At 58.3% G+C, this 27,198-nt stretch overlaps 1 protein-coding gene across 1 annotated transcript in view; it reads right to left on the bottom strand.

Moving 5' to 3' along the window:
• LOC144950143 (unconventional myosin-VIIa-like) overlaps nt 1–27,198 on the bottom strand; it is a 75,061-nt gene that overhangs the window by 30,515 nt on the left and 17,348 nt on the right. The window contains exons 4-14 of the mRNA XM_078880204.1: nt 21,343–21,467; nt 15,787–15,900; nt 15,427–15,579; nt 11,906–11,923; nt 11,092–11,276; nt 10,422–10,543; nt 10,022–10,164; nt 9,188–9,301; nt 8,785–8,938; nt 8,397–8,473; nt 8,001–8,208 (exon numbers count right to left, since the gene is read on the bottom strand). Coding sequence (XP_078736330.1) covers nt 8,001–8,208; nt 8,397–8,473; nt 8,785–8,938; nt 9,188–9,301; nt 10,022–10,164; nt 10,422–10,543; nt 11,092–11,276; nt 11,906–11,923; nt 15,427–15,579; nt 15,787–15,900; nt 21,343–21,360 — 1,306 coding nt within the window. The 5' untranslated portion in view covers nt 21,361–21,467. The remainder of the gene's footprint in view (nt 1–8,000; nt 8,209–8,396; nt 8,474–8,784; nt 8,939–9,187; nt 9,302–10,021; nt 10,165–10,421; nt 10,544–11,091; nt 11,277–11,905; nt 11,924–15,426; nt 15,580–15,786; nt 15,901–21,342; nt 21,468–27,198) is intronic.

Genomic DNA, 27,198 nt, shown 5'->3' with positions numbered 1-27,198 from the left:
GATTGCGAGTGATTGCGAGTGATTGCGAGTGATTGCGAGTGATTGCGACTGATTGTGGGGAGTGATTGCGAGTGATTGCGAGTGATTGCGAGTGAGTGATTGTGAGTGATTGCGAGTGATTGCGAGTGATTGCGAGTGAGTGATTGCGAGTGATTGCGAGTGAGTGATTGCGAGTGATTGCGAGTGATTGCGAGTGATTGCGAGTGATTACGAGTGATTGCGAGTGAGTGATTGCGAGTGATTGTGGGGAGTGATTGCGAGTGATTGTGGGGAGTGATTGCGAGTGATTGCGAGTGATTACGAATGATTGTGGGGAGTGATTGTGAGTGATTGCGAGTGATTGCGAGTGATTGCGAGTGATTGCGAGTGAGTGATTGCGAGTGATTACGAATGATTGTGGGGAGTGATTGCGAGTGATTGCGAGTGATTGCGACTGATTGTGGGGAGTGATTGCGAGTGATTGCGAGTGAGTGATTGTGAGTGATTGCGAGTGATTACGAGTGATTGCGAGTGATTGCGAGTGAGTGATTGCGAGTGATTGCGAGTGATTGCGAGTGATCGTCAGTGAGTGATTGCGAGTGATTACGAGTGATTGCGAGTGAGTGATTGCGACTGATTGTGGGGAGTGATTGCGAGTGATTGCGAGTGATTGCGAGTGAGTGATTGTGAGTGATTGTGAGTGATTGCGAGTGAGTGATTGCGAGTGATTGCGAGTGAGTGATTGCGAGTGATTGCGAGTGAGTGATTGTGAGTGATTGCGAGTGATTACGAGTGATTGCGAGTGATTGCGAGTGAGTGATTGCGAGTGATTGCGAGTGATTGCGAGTGATCGTCAGTGAGTGATTGCGAGTGATTACGAGTGATTGCGAGTGAGTGATTGCGACTGATTGTGGGGAGTGATTGCGAGTGATTGCGAGTGATTGCGAGTGAGTGATTGTGAGTGATTGTGAGTGATTGCGAGTGAGTGATTGCGAGTGATTGCGAGTGAGTGATTGCGAGTGATTGCGAGTGAGTGATTGCGAGTGATTGCGAGTGATTGCGAGTGAGTGATTGCGAGTGATTGCGAGTGATTGCGAGTGAGTGATTGTGAGTGATTGCGAGTGATTGCGAGTGAGTGATTGCGAGTGATTGCGAGTGATTGCGAGTGATTGCGAGTGAGTGATTGCGAGTGATTGCGAGTGATTGCGAGTGATTGCGAGTGAGTGATTGCGAGTGATTGCGAGTGATTGCGAGTGATTGCGAGTGAGTGATTGCGAGTGATTGCGAGTGAGTGATTGCGAGTGATTGCGAGTGATTGCGAGTGAGTGATTGCGAGTGATTGCGAGTGATTGCGAGTGAGTGATTGCGAGTGATTGCGAGTGATTGCGAGTGATTGCGAGTGAGTGATTGCGAGTGATTTCGAGTGAGTGATTGCGAGTGATTGCGAGTGATTGTGAGTGATTGCGAGTGATTGCGACTGATTACGAGTGATTGTGGGGAGTGATTGCGAGTGATTGCGAGTGATTGTGGGGAGTGATTGCGAGTGATTGCGAGTGATTGCGAGTGAGTGATTGTGAGTGATTGCGAGTGATTGCGAGTGATTGCGAGTGAGTGATTGCGAGTGATTGCGAGTGAGTGATTGCGAGTGATTGCGAGTGATTGCGAGTGATTGCGAGTGAGTGATTGCGAGTGATTGCGAGTGAGTGATTGCGAGTGATTGCGAGTGATTGCGAGTGAGTGATTGCGAGTGATTGCGAGTGATTGCGAGTGAGTGATTGCGAGTGATTGCGAGTGATTGCGAGTGAGTGATTGCGAGTGATTGCGAGTGATTGCGAGTGATTGCGAGTGAGTGATTGCGAGTGATTGCGAGTGAGTGATTGCGAGTGATTGCGAGTGATTGCGAGTGATTGCGAGTGAGTGATTGTGAGTGATTGCGAGTGATTGCGAGTGATTGCGAGTGATTGCGAGTGAGTGATTGCGAGTGATTGCGAGTGAGTGATTGCGAGTGATTGCGAGTGATTGCGAGTGATTGCGAGTGAGTGATTGCGAGTGATTGCGAGTGAGTGATTGCGAGTGATTGCGAGTGATTGCGAGTGATTGCGAGTGAGTGATTGCGAGTGATTGCGAGTGATTGCGAGTGATTGCGAGTGAGTGATTGCGAGTGATTGCGAGTGAGTGATTGCGAGTGATTGCGAGTGATTGCGAGTGAGTGATTGCGAGTGATTGCGAGTGATTGCGAGTGAGTGATTGCGAGTGATTGCGAGTGATTGCGAGTGAGTGATTGCGAGTGATTGCGAGTGATTGCGAGTGAGTGATTGCGAGTGATTGCAAGTGATTGCGAGTGATTGCGAGTGAGTGATTGCGAGTGATTGCGAGTGATTGCGAGTGAGTGATTGCGAGTGATTGCGAGTGATTGCGAGTGAGTGATTGCGAGTGATTGCGAGTGATTGCGAGTGATTGCGAGTGATTGCGAGTGATTGCGAGTGAGTGATTGCGAGTGATTGCGAGTGAGTGATTGCGAGTGATTGCGAGTGATTGCGAGTGAGTGATTGCGAGTGATTGCGAGTGATTGCGAGTGAGTGATTGCGAGTGATTGCGAGTGATTGCGAGTGATTGCGAGTGAGTGATTGCGAGTGATTGCGAGTGATTGCGACTGATTGTGGGGAGTGATTGCGACTGATTGTGGGGAGTGATTGCGAGTGATTGCGAGTGATTGCGAGTGATTGCGAGTGATTGCGAGTGAGTGATTGCGAGTGATTGCGAGTGAGTGATTGTGAGTGATTGCGAGTGATTGCGAGTGATTGCGAGTGATTGCGAGTGAGTGATTGCGAGTGATTGCGAGTGATTGCGAGTGATTGCGAGTGAGTGATTGCGAGTGATTGCGAGTGAGTGATTGCGAGTGATTGCGAGTGATTGCGAGTGAGTGATTGCGAGTGATTGCGAGTGATTGCGAGTGATTGCGAGTGAGTGATTGCGAGTGATTGCGAGTGAGTGATTGCGAGTGATTGCGAGTGATTGCGAGTGATTGCGAGTGAGTGATTGCGAGTGATTGCGAGTGATTGCGAGTGAGTGATTGCGAGTGATTGCGAGTGAGTGATTGCGAGTGATTGCGAGTGATTGCGAGTGAGTGATTGCGAGTGATTGCGAGTGATTGCGAGTGATTGCGAGTGAGTGATTGCGAGTGATTGCGAGTGATTGTGAGTGAGTGATTGCGAGTGATTGCGAGTGATTACGAGTGATTGTGGGGAGTGATTGCGAGTGATTGTGAGTGATTGTGGGGAGTGATTGCGAGTGATTACGAGTGAGTGATTGCGAGTGATTGCGAGTGATTGTGGGGAGTGATTGCGAGTGATTACGAGTGATTGCGAGTGATTGCGAGTGATTACGAGTGATTGCGAGTGATTGCGAGTGATTGTGAGTGATTGCGAGTGATTACGAGTGATTGCGAGTGATTACGAGTGATTGTGAGTGATTACGAGTGATTGTGAGTGATTGCGAGTGATTGTGAGTGATTGCGAGTGATTACGAGTGATTGTGAGTGATTGCGAGTGATTGTGAGTGATTACGAGTGATTGCGAGTGATTGCGAGTGATTACGAGTGATTGCGAGTGATTGCGAGTGAGTGATTGCGAGTGAGTGATTGCGAGTGAGTGATTGCGAGTGATTGTGGGGAGTGATTGCGAGTGATTACGAGTGATTACGAGTGATTGTGAGTGATTACGAGTGATTGCGAGTGATTACGAGTGATTGTGGGGAGTGATTGTGAGTGATTGCGAGTGATTGTGAGTGATTGCGAGTGATTACGAGTGATTGCGAGTGATTGTGGGGAGTGATTACGAGTGATTACGAGTGAGTGATTGTGAGTGATTACGAGTGATTGTGAGTGATTGCGAGTGATTACGAGTGATTGTGAGTGATTGCGAGTGAGTGATTGTGAGTGAGTGATTGTGAGTGATTGCGAGTGAGTGATTGCGAGTGAGTGATTGTGAGTGATTGCGAGTGAGTGATTGCGAGTGAGTGATTGTGAGTGATTGCGAGTGATTGCGAGTGAGTGATTGCGAGTGATTGCGAGTGATTGCGAGTGAGTGATTGCGAGTGATTGCGAGTGATTGCGAGTGATTGCGAGTGAGTGATTGCGAGTGATTGCGAGTGATTGCGAGTGATTGCGAGTGAGTGATTGCGAGTGATTGCGAGTGATTGCGAGTGAGTGATTGCGAGTGATTGCGAGTGATTGCGAGTGAGTGATTGCGAGTGATTGCGAGTGATTGCGAGTGAGTGATTGCGAGTGATTGCGAGTGATTGCGAGTGATTGCGAGTGAGTGATTGCGAGTGATTGTGGGGAGTGATTTCGAGTGATTGCGAGTGAGTGATTGCGAGTGATTGTGGGGAGTGATTTCGAGTGATTGTGAGTGATTGCGAGTGATTGCGGGTGAGTGATTTCGAGTGATTGCGAGTGATTGTGGGGAGTGATTTCGAGTGATTGCGAGTGATTGCGAGTGATTGTGGGGAGTGATTTCGAGTGATTGCGAGTGATTGCGAGTGATTGTGAGTGATTACGAGTGATTGCGAGTGATTGCGAGTGATTACGAGTGATTGCGAGTGATTGCGAGTGAGTGATTGCGAGTGAGTGATTGCGAGTGAGTGATTGCGAGTGATTGTGGGGAGTGATTGCGAGTGATTACGAGTGAGTGATTGCGAGTGATTGCGAGTGATTACGAGTGATTGCGAGTGATTACGAGTGATTGTGGGGAGTGATTGTGAGTGATTGCGAGTGATTGTGAGTGATTGCGAGTGATTACGAGTGATTGCGAGTGATTGCGAGTGATTGCGAGTGATTACGAGTGATTGCGAGTGATTACGAGTGATTGTGAGTGATTGCGAGTGAGTGATTGCGAGTGATTGCGAGTGATTACGAGTGATTGTGAGTGATTGCGAGTGAGTGATTGCGAGTGATTGCGAGTGATTGCGAGTGATTACGAGTGATTGTGAGTGATTGCGAGTGAGTGATTGCGAGTGATTGCGAGTGATTGCGAGTGATTACGAGTGATTGTGAGTGATTGCGAGTGAGTGATTGCGAGTGATTGCGAGTGATTGCGAGTGATTACGAGTGATTGTGGGGAGTGATTGTGAGTGATTGCGAGTGATTACGAGTGATTGCGAGTGATTGTGGGGAGTGATTACGAGTGATTACGAGTGAGTGATTGTGAGTGATTGCGAGTGATTACGAGTGATTGCGAGTGATTACGAGTGATTGTGAGTGAGTGATTGTGAGTGATTACGAGTGATTGTGAGTGATTGCGAGTGATTACGAGTGATTGTGAGTGATTGCGAGTGAGTGATTGTGAGTGAGTGATTGTGAGTGATTGCGAGTGAGTGATTGCGAGTGAGTGATTGTGAGTGATTGCGAGTGAGTGATTGCGAGTGAGTGATTGTGAGTGATTGCGAGTGATTGCGAGTGAGTGATTGCGAGTGATTGCGAGTGATTGCGAGTGAGTGATTGCGAGTGATTGCGAGTGATTGCGAGTGATTGCGAGTGAGTGATTGCGAGTGATTGCGAGTGATTGCGAGTGATTGCGAGTGAGTGATTGCGAGTGATTGCGAGTGATTGCGAGTGAGTGATTGCGAGTGATTGCGAGTGATTGCGAGTGAGTGATTGCGAGTGATTGCGAGTGATTGCGAGTGAGTGATTGCGAGTGATTGCGAGTGATTGCGAGTGATTGCGAGTGAGTGATTGCGAGTGATTGTGGGGAGTGATTTCGAGTGATTGCGAGTGAGTGATTGCGAGTGATTGTGGGGAGTGATTTCGAGTGATTGTGAGTGATTGCGAGTGATTGCGGGTGAGTGATTTCGAGTGATTGCGAGTGATTGTGGGGAGTGATTTCGAGTGATTGCGAGTGATTGCGAGTGATTGTGGGGAGTGATTTCGAGTGATTGCGAGTGATTGTGAGTGATTGCGAGTGATTGCGAGTGAGTGATTGCGAGTGAGTGATTGCGAGTGATTGCGAGTGATTGCGAGTGAGTGATTGCGAGTGATTGCGAGTGATTGCGAGTGATTGCGAGTGATTGCGAGTGAGTGATTGCGAGTGATTGCGAGTGAGTGATTGCGAGTGATTGCGAGTGATTGCGAGTGAGTGATTGCGAGTGATTGCGAGTGATTGCGAGTGATTGCGAGTGAGTGATTGCGAGTGATTGCGAGTGAGTGATTGCGAGTGATTGCGAGTGATTGCGAGTGAGTGATTGCGAGTGATTGCGAGTGATTGCGAGTGAGTGATTGCGAGTGATTGCGAGTGATTGCGAGTGATTGCGAGTGAGTGATTGCGAGTGATTGCGAGTGATTGCGAGTGATTGCGAGTGAGTGATTGCGAGTGATTGCGAGTGATTGCGAGTGAGTGATTGCGAGTGATTGCGAGTGATTGCGAGTGAGTGATTGCGAGTGATTGCGAGTGATTGCGAGTGATTGCGAGTGAGTGATTGCGAGTGATTGCGAGTGATTGCGAGTGATTGCGAGTGAGTGATTGCGAGTGATTGCGAGTGATTGCGAGTGAGTGATTGCGAGTGATTGCGAGTGATTGCGAGTGAGTGATTGCGAGTGATTGCGAGTGATTGCGAGTGAGTGATTGCGAGTGATTGCGAGTGATTGCGAGTGATTGCGAGTGAGTGATTGCGAGTGATTGCGAGTGATTGCGAGTGATTGCGAGTGATTGCGGGTGAGTGATTGTGAGTGATTGCGAGTGATTGCGAGTGATTGCGGGTGAGTGATTGCGAGTGATTGCGAGTGATTGCGAGTGATTGCGAGTGATTGCGGGTGAGTGATTGCGAGTGATTGCGAGTGATTGCGAGTGATTGTGAGTGATTGCGAGTGATTGCGGGTGATTGCGGGTGATTGCGAGTGATTGCGAGTGATTGTGAGTGATTGCGAGTGATTGCGGGTGATTGCGAGTGATTGTGAGTGATTGCGAGTGATTGCGAGTGATTGCGAGTGATTGTGAGTGATTGCGAGTGATTGCGGGTGATTGCGGGTGATTGCGAGTGATTGCGAGTGATTGTGAGTGATTGCGAGTGATTGTGAGTGATTGCGAGTGATTGCGGGTGATTGCGGGTGATTGTGAGTGATTGCGAGTGATTGTGAGTGATTGCGAGTGATTGTGAGTGATTGCGAGTGATTGTGAGTGATTGCGAGTGATTGCGAGTGATTGTGAGTGATTGCGAGTGATTGCGAGTGATTGCGAGTGATTGTGAGTGATTGCGGGTGATTGCGGGTGATTGCGAGTGATTGCGAGTGATTGCGAGTGATTGCGAGTGATTGCGAGTGACTGCGAGTGATTGCGAGTGATTGCGAGTGATTGCGAGTGATTGCGAGTGATTGCGGGTGATTGCGGGTGATTGCGAGTGATTGCGAGTGATTGCGAGTGATTGCGAGTGATTGCGAGTGATTGTGAGTGATTGCGAGTGATTGTGAGTGATTGCGAGTGATTGTGAGTGATTGCGAGTGATTGCGAGTGATTGCGAGTGATTGTGAGTGATTGCGAGTGATTGTGAGTGATTGCGAGTGATTGCGAGTGATTGTGAGTGATTGCGAGTGATTGTGAGTGATTGCGAGTGATTGTGAGTGATTGCGGGTGATTGCGAGTGATTGCGAGTGATTGTGAGTGATTGCGAGTGATTGTGAGTGATTGCGAGTGATTGCGAGTGATTGCGAGTGATTGTGAGTGATTGCGAGTGATTGCGAGTGATTGCGAGTGATTGTGAGTGATTGTGAGTGATTGCGAGTGATTGCGAGTGATTGTGAGTGATTGCGAGTGATTGCGAGTGATTGCGAGTGATTGTGAGTGATTGTGAGTGATTGCGAGTGATTGTGAGTGATTGCGAGTGATTGCGAGTGATTGCGAGTGATTGCGAGTGATTGCGGGTGATTGCGAGTGATTGCGAGTGATTGCGAGTGATTGCGGGTGAGTGATTGTGAGTGATTGCGAGTGATTGCGAGTGATTGCGGGTGATTGTGAGTGATTGCGAGTGATTGCGAGTGATTGCGGGTGAGTGATTGTGAGTGATTGCGAGTGATTGCGAGTGATTGCGGGTGATTGCGGGTGATTGCGAGTGATTGCGTGCCTTGACGAAGGCGTCCCGCACGTCCAGCGCCTGCTGCATGTTGAGCGGCGTCGTGACGCTCTCCCCGCGCGTGATGATGCTGCGGCTCGTCAGGCAGTTACGCAGGTCCACCTCGTCCACCTGGGGTCACGGGGTCACGGGGTCACGGGTCACACGGGCTCAGGGATGGGGGCGTGTTCACGGGGTGTGGGTTAGGGATGGGGGTGTGGGTCACGTGGTTAGAGACAGGGATGGGGGTGTGGGTCACGTGGTGAGTCAGGGATGGGGGTGTGGGTTATGGAGTTCGGGGGTTAGGGGTCAGGGGTCACCTCGAGCAGGGTGGAGGCGACGCGGAGGTGCGGGGAGGAGAGAACCTCGCACGAGTCCAGGTTGTCATAGGTGCGCGCTGTGGGGAACACGCAACATCGTCATCAACATCGTGAACATCACCACCATCACCAACATCGTCACCAACATCGTCACCAACATCGCCAACATCACCACCATCACCAACACCATCACCAACACCGTCACCAACATCGTCACCAACATCGTCACCAACATCCTCACCATCACCACCATCACCAACATCGTCACCAACACCATCACCAACATCGTCACCAACATCGTCACCATCACCATTACCATGATCGTCCCATCTCGACCCTCACCTACCCTACTACCCACCCACGTACCCCCCCCCCCCCCCATGCGTACCCTCGAACAGCAGGTTCCCCATGTGCAGCACGGCTGCGAGCAGCTTGGACACCTCCCAGATCTCGGTGTCGGTGAACATGAGCACCTTCATGGCCGAGCAGATGTTGGCAAACTCGGCGGCGTCGTCGCGCCCCTCGCACTGAATACAGCTCCCCTGCACGGGGGGGGGGGCACGGGGGAGTCGGGGAGACAGCAGTGTAATGGGAGGTGCACGGGCATCAGGGACACACGCGGTTGTGAGGGAGACGCGGATAAGAGGGAGACGCGGATACGGGGGAGGCTTGCAGATAAGGGGGAGACACAGGTATGGAAGACGCGTGGATATAGGAGACCATTATAAGGGAGAGGCGTGCGGATACGAGGGGGGGAGACGTGCGGATACGGGGGTGGGGGGGTGGGGCACCATGGTGAGGTAGCTGTACTGCTCGGCGTTGCCCAGGTGCAGCTGCCGCTTGCTGTCGCCCGCCATGCCGCGCAGCATGCAGTAGAACACGTGGTAGTTCCGCTCGTCCGCCGCCTACACACACACACAAAGACAAAGGTCCCCCGCGTAGCCTCGACACGCTGTTGGGGCAAGAGTTGTCAGCGAGCAGCGCCGATGAAGGCCGGCACGGCACACGAGGGGGTGGGCGGCCAGCACCGCGCCCGGCCGCCTTTGTCTCCCCCAGTGGCGGTGATTTTACACCAGGTACTCATTTTGAGGCTGAGTCGACCGTGGGGAGGCCCAGGACCGGGTCAGGTAATCGCCATCACCGTTGGCGACGGTGGCCGTGATGAGCGGGAATCTAATTGGGGTTCGTAGCGCGGGATGCTAACCGCTGCGCCACGGCGGACACACACCGGGCAAAGGTCCCCTAGGTAGCTCGCGCGGGCCGTTGGGGCAAGGGCCATTAGCGAGCACCACCGATTAAGGGGTGGGTGGGCAGCACCACGCCCGGCCGCCTTTGTCTCCCCAGTGTTGGTGTTTACACAGCGCACCACGTGCTCATTTCAAGGCTGAGTCGACCTAGGTGAGGCCCAGCACAGGTTTGCATATTCGTCCCTGTGAGCGGTTACTGGATTCGTAGTGCAGCGCGCTAACCGCTGCACCACCGCTGGCTGCCGGCTCGCCCGCCCACTGGCAGGCGCCGGCTCACCTGGCTCACCTGTCTCACATGACTCACCTGGTGGCTCACCTGGTGGCACACGCTGGCTCACCTGGCTCACCTGGCTCACCTGGCGGCAGGCCCCGGCTCACCTGGCGGCACACGCGCGTCTTCTCCAGCAGGTACTGCTCGATCTTGGCGCCCTCGATGGCTCCGCGCCGGTTGAAGTGGATGTCGATGTACTTGCCGAAACGGCTCGAGTTGTCGTTCCGGATCGTCTTGGCGTTGCCGAACGCTGGCGGACACGACACGGCACGGTCACCGAGGAATCGTCGTCACGGCAACGGCGCAGTCGCGGCAACGGTGGCGGCGCCACGGCTAGAATCAAGGTCGTCGCCCTATTCGCGATGCCGGGTCAGGCGACACGGTTATTCCCACTTCCCAGATTCCCCCCCCCAAGACGCTAGGCCCCAGGGGATTCGTCTGCAAAGAAGGCGGCGGCGCAGCGTGGTGAGGAGCCGCGGTGAGGAGCCGCGGTGAGGAGCCGCTCACCTTCCAGGATGGGGTTGGCCTCCAGGACTTGCTGCTCGATCCACGAGTGCTGCCCGCTGACCGCCGCCAGGAACTGCAGGATGAGCTTCGTGCTTTCCGTCTTCCCCGCACCGGACTCCCCGCTGCCTCCGCGCAATGCGGCACACGGCACACCACAAGGCACACCACGCGGCACACCACACACCAACCAGCACACAGCACGCCATCCGTCACGCGGAACACCGCACGCCATCCGTCACGCGGAACACCACGCACCATGCGGCAATCACCACGTGGCACACGCCACGAGCACAGCGCGTCACACAAAGACGCTCACCCGCCCCCCCTCTCTCACACCCTCACATTCAGCACAAAGACAAAGATACCCAGTGCAGCCTCAACAGACTGCTGGGGCAAGTGCGGTTAGCGAGCATCTACGAAGGCCGGCACGGCACAAGAGGGGGGCGGGTGGCCAGCACCACGCCGGGCCGCCTTTGTCTCCCCAGTGGCGATGTTTACACACCGCACCAGGTACTCATTTGAGGCCGAGTCGACCTAGGGGAGGCCCAGGACCGGTTCAGAAAATCATCGCCGCCGGCGTTGGTGTTCGTTAGCGGGACTCGAACTCGAGTCGCCGGGTTCGTAGCGCGGGGCGCTCACCGCCGCGCCGCCGCGCGCGCACCGCCCGCACCTGATGATGCAGCACTGGTCGCGGTTGTTGCGCCGCATGCTGAAGTAGCAGTTGTCGGCGATGGCGAAGATGTGCGGCGCCATCTCGCCGATCTTGCGGTTGGTGTAGAGGCGGATCTGCTCTGCCGTGTAGATGGGTAGCAGCTGGTACGGGTTCACCGCCACCAGGATGGAGCCCGTGTAGGTCTGGGGTGGGGGGGGGGGCACGCGGGGGGGGGGGGGCACGCGGGGCAGGTGAGGCGCAAGCGACGTGACACACGCAAGCGTCATGCACGAGGCGGTGGTGCCATGGGTAGTGGTGGTGGTGCCATGGGTAGTGGTGGTGGTGTCGTGGTGGTGGTGTCATGGGTAGTGGTGGTGGTGCCATGGGTAGTGGTGGTGGTGGTGTCATGGGTAGTGGTGGTGGTGGTGCCATGGGTAGTGGTGGTGGTGCCATGGGTAGTGGTGGTGGTGCCATGGGTGGGGGTGGTGGTGCTGCCATGGGTAGGGGTGGTGGTGCCATGGGTAGTGGTGGTGGTGGTGCCATGGGTAGGGGTGGTGGTGGTGCCATGGGTAGTGGTGGTGGTGCCATGGGTAGTGGTGGTGGTGGTGGCATGGGTGGGGGTGGTGGTGGTACCATGGGTAGGGGTGGTGGTGGTGCCATGGATAGGGGTGGTGGTGGTGCCATGGGTAGGGGTGGTGGTGGTGCCATGGGTAGGGGTGGTGGTGGTGGCATGGGTGGGGGTGGTGGTGGTGCCATGGGTAGGGGTGGTGGTGGTGCCATGGGTAGGGGTGGTGGTGGTGCCATGCTCTAAGTTGGTATAAGAGTAACTCACCCTCCCGCCACAGTTGGTCTTAGAGAGTGAGGGAGAGAAACGGGGGAGTGAGAGAGACACGGGGAGAGAGACACGGGGGAGTGAGAGAGACCCGGGGGAGTGAGAGACACGGGGGAGAGACACGGGAGAGAGAGACACGGGGAGAAAGAGACACGGGGGAGAGACACGAGGGAGCGAGAGAGACACGGGGGAGTGAGAGACACGGGGGAGTGAGAGACATGGGGGAGTGACACGGGAGCGAGACACGGGGAGAGAGACACGGGAAAGTGAGAGAGACACGGGGGAGTGACACGGGAAAGTGAGAGAGACACGGGGAGAGAGACACGGCGAAGAGAGACATGGGGGAGAGAGACACGTGAGAGAGAGACACGGCGAAGAGAGACATGGGGGAGAGAGATACGGGGGAGAGAGAGAGACACGGGAGAGAGACACGGGGAGAGAGACACGGGGAGAGAGACATGGGGAGAGAGACACGGGGAGAGAGAGACACGGGGAGAGACACGGGGAGAGAGACACAGGGAGAGAGAGACACGGTGAAAGAGACACGGTGAAAGAGACACGGGGAGAGAGACACGGGGAGAGAGACACGGGGAGAGAGACACGGGGAGAGAGACACGGGGAGAGAGACACGGGGAGAGAGAAAGATACGAGGGAGTGAGAGAGACACGGGGGGAGAAACACGGGGAGAGAGACACGGGGAGAGAGAGAGACACGGGGAGAGAGAGAGAGACACGAGGGAGTGAGAGAGACATGGGGAGAGAGACACGGGGAGAGAGAGAGACACGGGGAGAAACACGGGGGAGAAACACGGGGAAGAGACACGGGGAGAGAGACACGGGAGAGAGACATGGGGGAGAGACACACGGGGGAGTGAGAGGGACAGCACACTCCAGGTCAGACAGTAGAGAGCATGGCTCTGCGCAGGTTCCGCCGTGACTCTGCGTCGCACGCAACGCCGGTGGCGGCTGCATCGGCGGTGCCGCGCGACCACGTACAAGAAAGACAAAGATCCCCCGTGTCGCCTTGACAGACTGTAGGGGCAAGTGCTGTTAGCGAGCACCTATGAAGGCCGGCATGACACACGAGGGGGTGGGGTGGCCATCACCACGCCCGGTCGCCTTTGTCTCCCCAGTGGCGATGTTTACACACCGCACCAGGTACTCATTTGAGGCTGAGTCGACCTAGAGAGGCCCAGGACCGGTTCAGATAATTGTCACTGATGGTGTTGGCTGTGAGCGGGAATCTATCTCGGGTTACCGGGTTCGTACTGCAGTGTAGCGCTAACCACTACACTACTGCTCCCCACAGACACGTGTGTGTGTGTGCGTAGTGGCTGTGATTGTCACTGTGTGGTGCTGGGCCTGCGAGGCCTCGGCGGATAACGTGTTGTCATTGCGTGTAGCCGCTTGCTGGGCCTAGGACCACCAGCCCTAGCGGGGCCTGGGTGAGCGCTGGTCAGCGCGGAGGCACCATGTGCAGCGTGCGGTGCGGGTCCCGGTGCGGGAGCGAGAGGGGGCGTCAGCCAGCCAGGGTTACGCCGGGGCACGATACGCCGGTTGGCCTGCCGACACGTGACCGGATGATATTGGAGGGGGGCCACCGGTGGACGGGGGCCGCTGGGCGGTCACGTGGTAGAGAAGAGCTCTCGGAGCCTTCGGGAAAGGGCCAGAGAGATCGAGAAGGTGGGCGGGGCGAAGGGCGGAGCCAGCCCCAGCCCGGGCGATATAACGGGGGGTGCCCCGTGTGGGGCTCGGGGTTCTTCGTGTTGCTGGTGAAGAAGATCCACGTCGGGTTGAAGAAGCCTCGAGCCACGTGGTCTGGGACCCAGCACGTGGTCTGGGACCCAGCTCGTGGTCTGGGACCCAGCTCGTGGTCTGGGACCCGGCACGTGGTCTGGGACCCAGCTCGTGGTCTGGGACCCGGCACGTGGTCTGGGACCCAGCTCGTGGTCTGGGACCCAGCTCGTGGTCTGGGACCCGGCACGTGGTCTGGGACCCAGCTCGTGGTCTGGGACCCAGCACGTGGTCTGGGACCCGGCACGTGGTCTGGGACCCAGCTCGTGGTCTGGGACCCAGCTCGTGGTCTGGGACCCGGCACGTGGTCTGGGACCCAGCTCGTGGTCTGGGACCCGGCACGTGGTCTGGGACCCAGCTCGTGGTCTGGGACCCAGCTCGTGGTCTGGGACCCGGCACGTGGTCTGGGACCCAGCTCGTGGTCTGGGACCCAGCTCGTGGTCTGGGACCCAGCTCGTGGTCTGGGACCCGGCACGTGGTCTGGGACCCAGCTCGTGGTCTGGGACCCGGCACGTGGTCTGGGACCCTGCTCGTGGTCTGGGACCCAGCTCGTGGTCTGGGACCCAGCACGTGGTCTGGGACCCAGCTCGTGGTCTGGGACCCAGCTCGTGGTCTGGGACCCGGCACGTGGTCTGGGACCCAGCTCGTGGTCTGGGACCCGGCACGTGGTCTGGGACCCAGCTCGTGGTCTGGGACCCAGCACGTGGTCTGGGACCCTGCTCGTGGTCTGGGACCCAGCTCGTGGTCTGGGACCCGGCACGTGGTCTGGGACCCAGCTCGTGGTCTGGGACCCTGCTCGTGGTCTGGGACCCAGCTCGTGGTCTGGGACCCGGCACGTGGTCTGGGACCCAGCACGTGGTCTGGGACCCTGCTCGTGGTCTGGGACCCAGCTCGTGGTCTGGGACCCTGCTCGTGGTCTGGGACCCTGCTCGTGGTCTGGGACCCAGCTCGTGGTCTGGGACCCGGCACGTGGTCTGGGACCCAGCACGTGGTCTGGGACCCTGCTCGTGGTCTGGGACCCAGCTCGTGGTCTGGGACCCTGCTCGTGGTCTGGGACCCGGCACGTGGTCTGGGACCCAGCACGTGGTCTGGGACCCGGCACGTGGTCTGGGACCCAGCTCGTGGTCTGGGACCCGGCACGTGGTCTGGGACCCAGCTCGTGGTCTGGGACCCGGCACGTGGTCTGGGACCCAGCTCGTGGTCTGGGACCCAGCTCGTGGTCTGGGACCCAGCTCGTGGTCTGGCACCCAGCACGTGGTCCAGACTTTATCCCAAGATAACGTCTGCGACTCAGTTTGACGCACTACATGTGTGTAAAGGCACGCGTGTCTGTGTGTCTATGGATGTAATTGTAGAGCTAAACCTGTCCCGGGCCGCCCCTAGGTCGTCTCAGCCTTAACCGAGTACCTAGTGTGGTGTGTAAACACCAACACAGGGGAGACAAAGGCGGCTGGCCGGGCGTGGTGCTGGCCACCCACCCCTCGTGTGCCATGCTGACCTTCATAGGTGCTCACTAACAGCACTTGCCCCAACAGTCTGTGAAGGCTACACGGCGGATCTTTGTCTTTGTTGTACGTGATTGTAAGTGTGTGTGTACGTACGTGTGCATGTGCGACTGTGCGTGTGAGTGCGTGTACACAGTGTGTACGCGCGACTGTGCGCGTGTGTGTACGTGTGCAAGCGCGACTGCGTGCGTGCGACCGCGTGCGTGCGTGCGTGCGTGCGTACGTAGATGAGGTGGTCGCGGTAGCGGATGAGGAGGTTGCGCAGGATGCCGGCCTCGTTGAGGTCCCCCAGGCGGATCATGTCCTCCACGCCGTGCACCGACGTGGGGTGCATGGGGCGCACGAGGCGCGCACTCTGCGGGGAGATCCAGTGCTCCTGCGGCGCACACGCGCACGTCACGACACGCACACGCACACGTCACAATCACGCACGTCACAATCACGCACGTCAGAGCACGCACACACGCACGTCCCCCTGGCAGAGCTGTCTCCGTGGCGGAGCCGTCCCCCTGACGGAGCAGTCCCCCAGGCGGAGCAGTCCCCCTGGCGGAGCAGTCCCCCTGGCGGAGGCGTCTGTACTCACGTTGCCTTCGTCATCGTCCACCTGCACCTGCCCGGAGTCGGAGAGTTTGACGACGGCGCCGATGGGAACGTCGAACTCGCTGCCCGTCTTCAGGTCCAGCCACACGTAGTCTCCCTGTGCACACGCAGACACACGCAACAGACACATGCACAGACACCACACACACACGCAGACAGACACACGCACAGACACACGGACACACGCACAGTCACGCAGACACACACACAGACACACACACACGCAAACACACACACGCAAACACACGCACGCAGACACACACACGCAGACACACGGACACACACGCAGACACACAGACACACACACAGACACACGCACAGACATGCACAGACACGCAAACACATGCACACAGCCTTAACAGACTGTAGGGGGGAGTGCTGTTAGCGGATAGCACCTATGAAGGCCGGCACGGCACACGAGGGGTGGGCGGCCAGCACCACGCCCGGCCGCCTTTGTCTCCCCAGTGCTAGCGATGTTTACTACACACCGCACCAGGTACTCTTTTGCCTCTCCCCCCCCCGCCTCTCCCCCCAGCCGCCTCTCCCCCCCCCCGCCTCCGTGTCTGTGCGGCACCCCGCCAACACCACCAACACCACCACCACCAACACCACCAACACCACCACCACCACCACAAACACCACCACCGCCAACACCACCAACACCACCACCAACACCACCGCCAACACCACCAACACCACCAACACCACCACCAACACCACCAACACCACCACCACCAACACCACCAACACCACCACCAACACCACCACCAACACCACCACTACCACCAACACCACCACCACCACCAACAGCACCAACCCCACCACCACCAACACCACCACCACCACCAACAGCACCAACCCCACCACCACCAACACCACCACCACCAACACCACCACCAACACCACCAACACCACCACCACCAACACCACCAACACCACCACCAACACCACCACCAACACCACCACTACCACCAACACCACCACCACCAACAGCACCAACCCCACCACCACCAACACCACCACCACCAACACCACCACCAACACCACCAACACCACCACCACCAACACCACCAACACCACCACCAACACCACCACCAACACCACCACTACCACCAACACCACCACCACCACCAACAGCACCAACCCCACCACCACCAACACCACCACCAACAGCACCAACCCCACCACCACCAACACCACCACCAACAGCACCAACCCCACCACCACCAACACCACCACCACCAAAACCACGACCAACACTACCGCCGTCAACGCCCCCACGGCCACCACCATCGCCAACAACTTCCCGACCTCTGTGGCCCTAACATCGAGTACCACGATTGGCTACGTACGGTGCGAAAGAAGTCCAGGGAGAGGTTGTGGGTGGGGGTGCAGGGGTGTGGGGATGCAGGGTGGGGGTGCAGGGGTGTGGGGATGCAGGGTGGGGGTGGGGGTGCAGGGTGGGGGTGCAGGGTGGGGATGCAGGGTGGGGGTGGGGGTGCAGGGTGGGGGTGCAGGGTGGAGGTGGGGGTGCAGGGTGGGGGTGCAGGGGTGTGGGGATGCAGGGTGGAGGTGGGGGTGCAGGGTGGGGGTGCAGGGTGGGGGTGCAGGGGGGTGGGGGTGCAGGGTGGGGGTGCAGGGTGGGGGGTGGGGGTGCAGGGTGGGGGTGCAGGGTGGGGGTGCAGGGGGGTGGGGGTGCAGGATGGGGGTGCAGGGTGGGGGGTGGGGGTGCAGGGTGGGGGTGCAGGGTGGGGGTGCAGGATGGGGGTGCAGGGTGGGGGGTGGGGGTGCAGGGTGGGGGTGCAGGGGGGTGGGGGTGCAGGGTGGGGGTGTAGGGTGGGGGTGCAGGGTGGGGGTGTAGGGTGGGGGTGTAGGGTGGGGGTGTAGGGTGGGGGTGTAGGGTGGGGGTGTAGGGTGGGGGTTCAGGGTGGGGGTGCAGGGTGGGGGTGCAGGGTGGGGGTGCAGGGTGGGGGTGCAGGGTGGGGGTGTAGGGTGGGGGGTGGGGGTGCAGGGTGGGGGTTCAGGGTGGGGGTGCAGGGTGGGGGTGCAGGGTGGGGGTGTAGGGTGGGGGGTGGGGGTGCAGGGTGGGGGTGCAGGGTGGGGGTGTAGGGTGGGGGGTGGGGGTGCAGGGTGGGGGTGCAGGGTGGGGGTGTAGGGTGGGGGGTGGGGGTGCAGGGTGGGGGTGCAGGGTGGGGGTGTAGGGTGGGGGGTGGGGGTGCAGGGTGGGGCTGCAGGGTGGGGGTGTAGGGTGGGGGGTGGGGGTGCAGGGTGGGGGTGCAGGGTGGGGGTGCAGGGTGGGGGTGCAGGGTGGGGGTGCAGGGTGGGGGTGCAGGGTGGGGGGTGGGGGTGCAGGGTGGGGGTGCAGGGGGGTGGGGGTGCAGGGTGGGGGTGTAGGGTGGGGGTGCAGGGTGGGGGTGTAGGGTGGGGGTGTAGGGTGGGGGTGTAGGGTGGGGGTGCAGGGTGGGGGTGCAGGGTGGGGGTGCAGGGTGGGGGGTGGGGGTGCAGGGTGGGGGTGCAGGGTGGGGGTGCAGGGTGGGGGGTGGGGGTGCAGGGTGGGGGTGCAGGGTGGGGGGTGGGGGTGCAGGGTGGGGGTGCAGGGTGGGGGTGCAGGGTGGGGGTGCAGGGTGGGGGTGTAGGGTGGGGGGTGGGGGTGCAGGGTGGGGGTGCAGGGTGGGGGTGCAGGGTGGGGGTGCAGGGTGGGGGTGCAGGGTGGGGGTGCAGGGTGGGGGGTGGGGGTGCAGGGTGGGGGTGCAGGGGGGTGGGGGTGCAGGGTGGGGGTGTAGGGTGGGGGTGCAGGGTGGGGGTGTAGGGTGGGGGTGTAGGGTGGGGGTGTAGGGTGGGGGTGCAGGGTGGGGGTGCAGGGTGGGGGTGCAGGGTGGGGGGTGGGGGTGCAGGGTGGGGGTGCAGGGTGGGGGTGCAGGGTGGGGGGTGGGGGTGCAGGGTGGGGGTGCAGGGTGGGGGTGCAGGGTGGGGGTGCAGGGTGGGGGGTGGGGCTGTAATTGCTCGAGGCCTCGTCAACGCGTCGCCCGCTCGAGGCCGCTGCCGATTTACGGCCGCGGTGGGAGGGGGGGGGGGCCCACCCCCCATAAACAGCGCGGTGGGGGGGGGGTGATTGATGGTGGTGACGGTGGTGACGGTGGTGATGGCTGTGATGGTGGTGATGGTAGTGATGGTGGTGATGGTGGCGGTAGTGATGGTGGTGATGGTGGCGGTGGTGATGGTGGTGATGGTGGTGATGGCTGTGATGGTGGTGATGGTAGTGATGGTGGTGATGGTGGCAGTAGTGATGGTGGTGATGGTGGCGGTGGTGATGGTGGTGATGGTGGTGATGGTGGCGGTGGTGATGGTGGTGGTGATGGTGGTGGCAACATCATTGTGGGGAGCGGTGGCACAGTGGTTAGGCCCCCCCCCCCCCAATGTCTGCGAATATTTGTCACCGTGCCGGGCCTGCCGTAGGTCCGCTCAGCCTTAAAATGAGTACCTGGTCCAGTGTGTAAACGTCGCCACTGGGGAGACAAAGGCGGCTGGGCGACGGTGGAGCTGGCCACCGACCCCCCCACCCCCCCTCGTGTGCTACAGTGCCGGTAGCCTCGCTGCGACTTGCTGACAGCACTTGCCTCAAGTCTGCTGAAGGCTACACGGGGGAACTTTGTCTCTATCTTTGTTGGCGGAATGAACACCCCTCCCGGGACTGGCGCGGTTCGCACTCACCACACTCACCACACTCACTCACCACACTCACTCACCACACTCACCATCACACTCACCACACTCACCATGACACTCACCACACTCACTCACCACACTCACCACACTCACTCACCATACTCACTCACCACACTCACCATCACACTCACCACACTCACCATGACACTCACCACACTCACTCACCACACTCACCACACTCACTCACCATACTCACTCACCACACTCACCATCACACTCACCACACTCACCATCACACTCACCACACTCACTCACCACACTCACCACACTCACTCACCACACTCACTCACCACACTCACTCACCACACTCACTCACTCACCACACTCACCACACTCACTCACCACACTCACCATCACAGTCACTCACCACACTCACTCACCACACTCACCACACTCACCATCACAGTCACCACACTCACCATCACACTCACCACACTCACTCACCACACTCACCACACTCACCACACTCACCATCACACTCACCACACTCACCATCACACTCACCACACTCACTCACCACACTCACCACACTTACTCACCACACTCACCACACTCACTCACTCACTCACCACACTCACCACACTCACTCACTCACCACACTCACCACACTCACTCACCACACTCACCACACTCACCATCACAGTCACCACACTCACCATCACAGTCACCACACTCACTCACAACACTCACTCACTCATCACACTCACCACACTCACTCACTCACCACACTCACCACACTCACTCACCACACTTACCACACTCACTCACCACACTCACCACACTCACCACACTCACTCAACACACTCACCACACTCACTCACCACACTCACCACACTCACCACACTCCCTACACTCACCACACTCACTCATCACACTCACTCACCACACTCACCACACTCACTCACCACACTCACCATCACAGTCACTCACCACACTCACTCACCACACTCACCACACTCACTCACCACACTCACCACACTCACCATCACACTCACCACACTCACTCACCACACTTACCACACTCACTCACCACACTCACCACACTCACTCAACACACTCACCACACTCACTCACCACACTCACCACACTCACCACACTCCCTACACTCACCACACTCACTCATCACACTCACTCACCACACTCACCACACTCACTCACCACACTCACCATCACAGTCACTCACCACACTCACTCACCACACTCACCACACTCACCATCACAGTCATCACACTCACCATCACACTCACCACACTCACTCACCACACTCACCACACTCACTCACCACACTCACCACACTCACCATCACACTCACCACACTCACCATCACACTCACCACACTCACTCACCACACTCACCACACTCACTCACTCACCACACTCACCACACTCACTCACCACACTCACCACACTCACTCACCACACTCACCATCACAGTCACCACACTCACCATCACAGTCACCACACTCACTCACAACACTCACAGCACTCACCACACTCACTCACCACACTCACCACACTCACCAACCACACTCACCACACTCACTCACCACACTCACAGCACTCACCACACTCACTCACCACACTTACCACACTCACTCACCACACTCAACACACTCACCACACTCACTCACCACACTCACCACACTCACCACACTCACTCACCACACTCACTCACCACACTCACCACACTCACCAAAGGCCCCATCACAGCCACTCACCACCCCGGGTGCCTGCTGGGCCCCTGCCCCAGGACGAGCGCGCTCCACTCCTCACCCCGCGACTCACCACCCCCCCCTCACCACCCCCCCCCTCACCTGTCTGAGGATCACCATGGCACCCGGTCCTCCGCTCCGCACCACGCCGAATGTCACCCGCAGCAGCAGCAGCAGCAGGAGGAGCAGCAGCAGCAGGAGGAGCAGCAGCAGCAGGAGGAGGGCGCCTGCGTGCGGAGAGACACCGGCGGTCAGTGACAGCTCGAGCCGCAGTCACCCCCAGCCCCTCCCCTCCCCCGCGCCTCCTCCCCCCCCCCAGTGTATTTCTCCCAGTGTCTCTCTCTCTCTCTCCCAGTGTCTCACTCTCTCTCCCAGTGTCTCACTCTCTCTCCCAGTGTCTCACTCTCTCTCCCAGTGTCTCACTCTCTCTCCCCCAGTGTCTCACTCTCTCTCCCAGTGTCTCACTCTCTCTCCCAGTGTCTCACTCTCTCTCCCAGTGTCTCACTCTCTCTCCCAGTGTCTCACTCTCTCTCCCAGTGTCTCACTCTCTCTCCCAGTGTCTCTCTCTCTCCCCCAGTGTCTCACTCTCTCTCCCAGTGTCTCTCTCTCTCTCCCAGTGTCTCACTCTCTCTCCCAGTGTCTCACTCTCTCTCCCAGTGTCTCTCTCTCTCTCTCCCAGTGTCTCACTCTCTCTCCCAGTGTCTCACTCTCTCTCCCAGTGTCTCACTCTCTCTCCCAGTGTCTCTCTCTCTCTCCCAGTGTCTCACTCTCTCTCCCAGTGTCTCACTCTCTCTCCCAGTGTCTCACTCTCTCTCCCAGTGTCTCTCTCTCTCTCCCAGTGTCTCACTCTCTCTCCCAGTGTCTCACTCTCTCTCCCAGTGTCTCACTCTCTCTCCCAGTGTCTCTCTCTCTCTCCCAGTGTCTCACTCTCTCTCCCAGTGTCTCACTCTCTCCCAGTGTCTCACTCTCTTTCCCCCAGTGTCTCACTCTCTCTCTCCCAGTGTCTCACTCTCTCCCAGTGTCTCACTCTCTCTCTCCCAGTGTCTCACTCTCTTTCCCCCAGTGTCTCACTCTCTCTCTCCCAGTGTCTCACTCTCTCCCAGTGTCTCACTCTCTTTCCCCCAGTGTCTCACTCTCTCTCTCCCAGTGTCTCACTCTCTCTCCCAGTGTCTCACTCTCTCCCCCAGTGTCTCACTCTCTCTCTCCCAGTGTCTCACTCTCTCTCCCAGTGTCTCACTCTCTCTCCCAGTGTCTCACTCTCTCCCAGTGTCTCACTCTCTCTCCCAGTGTCTCACTCTCTCTCCCAGTGTCTCACTCTCTCCCAGTGTCTCACTCTCTTTCCCCCAGTGTCTCACTCTCTCTCCCAGTGTCTCACTCTCTCTCCCAGTGTCTCACTCTCTCTCCCAGTGTCTCACTCTCTCTCCCAGTGTCTCACTCTCTCCCAGTGTCTCACTCTCTTTCCCCCAGTGTCTCACTCTCTCCCAGTGTCTCACTCTCTCTCCCAGTGTCTCACTCTCTCTCCCAGTGTCTCACTCTCTCCCAGTGTCTCACTCTCTCTCCCAGTGTCTCACTCTCTCCCCCAGTGTCTCACTCTCTCTCTCCCAGTGTCTCACTCTCTCTCCCAGTGTCTCACTCTCTCTCCCAGTGTCTCACTCTCTCTCCCAGTGTCTCACTCTCTCTCCCAGTGTCTCACTCTCTCTCCCAGTGTCTCTCTCTCTCTCCCAGTGTCTCACTCTCTCTCCCAGTGTCTCACTCTCTCTCCCAGTGTCTCACTCTCTCCCAGTGTCTTTCTTTCCCCCAGTGTCTCACTCTCTCTCCCAGTGTCTCTCTCTCTCTCCCAGTGTCTCACTCTCTCTCCCAGTGTCTCACTCTCTCTCCCAGTGTCTCACTCTCTCTCCCAGTGTCTCACTCTCTCTCCCCCAGTGTCTCACTCTCTCTCCCAGTGTCTCACTCTCTCTCCCAGTGTCTCACTCTCTCTCCCAGTGTCTCACTCTCTCTCCCAGTGTCTCACTCTCTCTCCCAGTGTCTCACTCTCTCTCCCAGTGTCTCTCTCTCTCCCCCAGTGTCTCACTCTCTCTCCCAGTGTCTCTCTCTCTCTCCCAGTGTCTCACTCTCTCTCCCAGTGTCTCACTCTCTCTCCCAGTGTCTCACTCTCTCTCCCCCAGTGTCTCACTCTCTCTCCCAGTGTCTCTCTCTCTCTCCCAGTGTCTCACTCTCTCTCCAGTGTCTCACTCTCTCTCCAGTGTCTCACTCTCTCTCCCAGTGTCTCTCTCTCTCTCCCAGTGTCTCACTCTCTCTCCCAGTGTCTCACTCTCTCTCTCCTAGTGTCTCACTCTCTCCCCCAGTGTCTCACTCTCTCCCCCAGTGTCTCACTCTCTTTTTTTTTTTTACGATCAGTGGAAACAAGAAGATGCTCGGTGTATTCGGCACTTTGTTTCGGTCATCATTTCGTAAATTTTTTTTTTTTTAAACTGGGCTTTATGTAGCCCTCGCTCGCTCTTTTGCTCACTCTCTCGCTCGCTCTCTCTCTCTCTCTCTCGCCCCCGTGCGGAGAGGCCACGCCTAGTGGTCGCTCCTGCTCCACCAGGTGAGCGGATGGAGGCCTGGGCTCAGGTGAGAGCCTGAGCCTGGCCTAGAGAGAGTTAACTAGGAAAAACTCTAGTTTATTCTGTTTTCTCATCCCGGGGGTCAGCCTGCTGTAGAAACAGGTTGCTATTACTACTGTTGTGTGTGTGTGTGTCGGTGTCGTGTGTTTGTCTGTGTGTTCGTTTGTCTGCTTGGACTGGTCGCGTTGTGTGTGGGCCTGGTGCTTTGTTACCTGGATCGGCACCACGTGGGTCTGGCCTGCTCTGTCTGCCTGGTGAGTGTTTGGTTGTGTTTGTGTTGTGTTTGGTTTGTGCTGTGTGGGTGTCTGTCTGGTTTGTGTGTTTGTCTAAGTGTTTGTTTTGTTTGTTTGTCTGCTTGGCCTGGTCGCGTTGTGTGTTGGCCTGGTGCTTTGTACCTGGATCAGCACCACGTGCGTCTGGCCTGCTTGTCTGCTTGGAGAGTGTTTGGTTTGTGTTGTGACTTGTCTGGTTGTTTTGTGTTGTGTGTTGTTTTATTTTGTGTTGTGTGTGTGTTTGGCTGGTTTGTGTGTTTGGCAGTGTGTTCGTTTGTCTGTTTGTCTGCTTGGCTGGTCGCGTTGTGTGTTGGCCTGGTGCTTTGTACCTGGATCGGCACCACGTGGGTCTGGCCTGCTTGTCTGTTGGGTGAGTGGTTGGTTTGTGTGTTTGATTGCGCGTGCGTTTTTTCATTTATCTGTCGTTTTGTTATTTGTATGTTGGTGTGATTATTCGTTTTCGTTTGTTTACTTGTTGGTTCGGTCGTGTGTGTGTTCGTCTGTGTGTTTGTCCTGCGCGTGTGTGTGCTTGTCTGTGCGTGTGTGTGTTTGTCTGTCTGTCTGGTGATTGGTTTCAGGTGTGTGTTGTGTGTTTGTTGTGTCGGGGGGTTATTACTTTTTTCTATCACTTGTTATTTATTTCTACGATTATTTTGACAAAAACAACAACGACAACGAAAACAGCATCAGCAGCAAACACCCCAACGACACAGCGCACAGGTGTTCTGCCGCCGCCATCATGGCGCAGCGCCAGCGCGCGGAGGAGGAGGACGCGAGGATGATGAGCCTCACGCGGAGGAACGGCCTCGTGGCGTTTCCTCCGCCGGAGGTAACCGCCGAAGCTGTCGCCGTCGCGGTGGCCGCGTGCGTCGGCCCCGCCAACGTCAGGGCCGTCCAGCGCCAAAACCGCGGTGTCACCGTGTATGTGGCGGAGGAGGAGATGGTGGCGCGCGTCGTCGAGAAGGGGCTCACGGTCGGGGAGCTGTATGTACAATGCGCCCCGCTTGCCTCACCCGCGGTCCGCGTGCTGCTCTCCGGCACGCCGCCGTACCTCTCCAACGCCGAGCTGCGCAACGACCTGCAGCGTTTCGGCACGGCCGTGTCGAGTATCACGACATTGCCCATGCGAACGACCAACACTGCACTCACGCACGTCAAGGCACTGCAGCGGCAAGTTTTCATGGTCCGGGCCCGGGTGCTGGCGGTGGAGGAGGCACTGGGCCACCACCCCGCCGCCGAGGGCTGCAGGGAGCTGCGGGAACAACAGCGGCTCCTGAGGGCCGTCTCGGACAACGACGCATACAGAGGGTTTGTGGGCCGGAAGATGACCCACCTGTACAGTATGGACGCGCCGACGAAAGCCTTCTTCAGGCAGGGGGCCACGCGGGCCCAGCGGGCCGACATCACCAGCCTGACGGGGCCGGACGGAGAGACCCAGTGTGACGGGGAGGGAATCGTGCGCCTCGTCAATGGGTATTACGGACGGCTTTTTGCTGAGAAGAAAATTGACGAGGAGGCGGTGGCGGAACTCCTGGAGGGCGTCCCCAGGTTGGCTCCACCTGACGCCAAACTGCTCGACGAACAGGTCACCATGACGGAGCTGGAGGCCGCGGTGAGGAGTCTCGCCGCGGGGAAGACCCCCGGCATAGACGGCCTTCCTACCGAGTTTTACACGACTTTCTGGAGCGAGCTCGGACCGGCGCTCGCCGACGTACTGCGCGAGAGCCTCCGGTCGGGGGTGCTGCCGCAGAGCAGCAGGCGCGCGGTGGTGACCCTGCTCCCAAAAAAGGGTGACCTGCGCCGCTTAGACAACTGGAGGCCGGTGTCCGTGCTATGCACGGACTGTAAGATTTTGGCTAAAGCCCTGGCGAACCGCCTGAAGACCGTGGCGGGGAGCCTCGTGCACCCGGACCAGTCGTACTGCGTCCCGGGGAGAGCCATACATGACAACGTCGGGGTGGTGCGGGACATCATGGACCTCGCCGCCGCCCACAGCGTTGATGCAGGCCTCTTGTTTTTAGATCAGGCGAAGGCCTTCGACCGTGTCTCACACGCGTATATGTACAGGGCGTTGGAGGCATACGGGGTAGGGCCAACCTTCAGGGCGCAGGTGCGCCTCCTGTATACGGAGGTGAGTAGCCTCACTAAAATAAATGGCAGGCTTGGCGCCCCCTTGGCCGTCGGGGGAGGGGTCCGGCAGGGGTGTCCTCTGTCCGGTATTCTGTACACCTTGTGTATAGAGCCTCTCCTGCGGCGGCTGCGGGGTACGCTGGGGGGGTTTCAGTTCCCGGGTGCGGGCGACGCGCCGATCACGCTCTCGGCGTACGCTGACGATGTGTGCGTCGTGGTGACGGGCGCGCAAGACATGGAGGCGGTCCGAGGCGCGGTCCGTCTCTACGAGAGGGCCTCCGCCGCCAGCGTAAATTGGGAAAAGAGCAAAGCGATAGCGCTGAGACCGGGCGGGGTGGTGGGCTCACTGGCGCTCCCGGGAGGCGTCGCCTGGGGCGCGGGGGGAGCCCGCTACCTCGGGGTACATCTGGGAAGCCCGGTTGAGGTGGAACAAAATTGGGTAGAGGTAGAGGGAAAAATTGACGCGACGCTGGCGGCGTGGGCCCGGTTCGCCCCGGGAATGGCGTACCGGGGGAGGGTACTTGTAGTCAACAATTTGGCCGCGGCACTCCTCTGGCACAAAGCCAAAGCGCTGGAACCTCCGGCGGGGCTAGTGGCGCGGATACAGAAGCGCTTCACCGCCTTCGTGTGGCACGGTCACCACTGGCAGAGGCCAGGGGTCCTGTGTCTGCCGGTGGCGGAGGGGGGACAGGGCCTCGTGCACGTAGCGGCGCGGATCCGGACCTTCAGGATCCAACAAGCGCAGCGACTGTTGTACGGGGGGGAGGGACGGCCCGGGCGGCCCCTGGCCCTCGGCCTGCTGCGGCGCGCCGGGCGTCTGGGGTACGCCCGGGAGCTGTTCCTGACGGACCAGGCCATCGTGGACCGAGCCTCGCTGCCCGCGGTCTACCGCGGCATGATGGACGCGTGGTCGACGCTGGATTGGGCGCGGGTCGGCGGCGGATACAGGG

Source organism: Lampetra fluviatilis, chromosome 56 (assembly GCF_964198595.1).
Source record: "Lampetra fluviatilis chromosome 56, kcLamFluv1.1, whole genome shotgun sequence".
Lineage (NCBI taxonomy): Eukaryota > Metazoa > Chordata > Hyperoartia > Petromyzontiformes > Petromyzontidae > Lampetra > Lampetra fluviatilis.
Note: the sequence above shows the minus strand (reverse complement) of the source record. Positions and strands in the feature narration are given on the sequence as shown.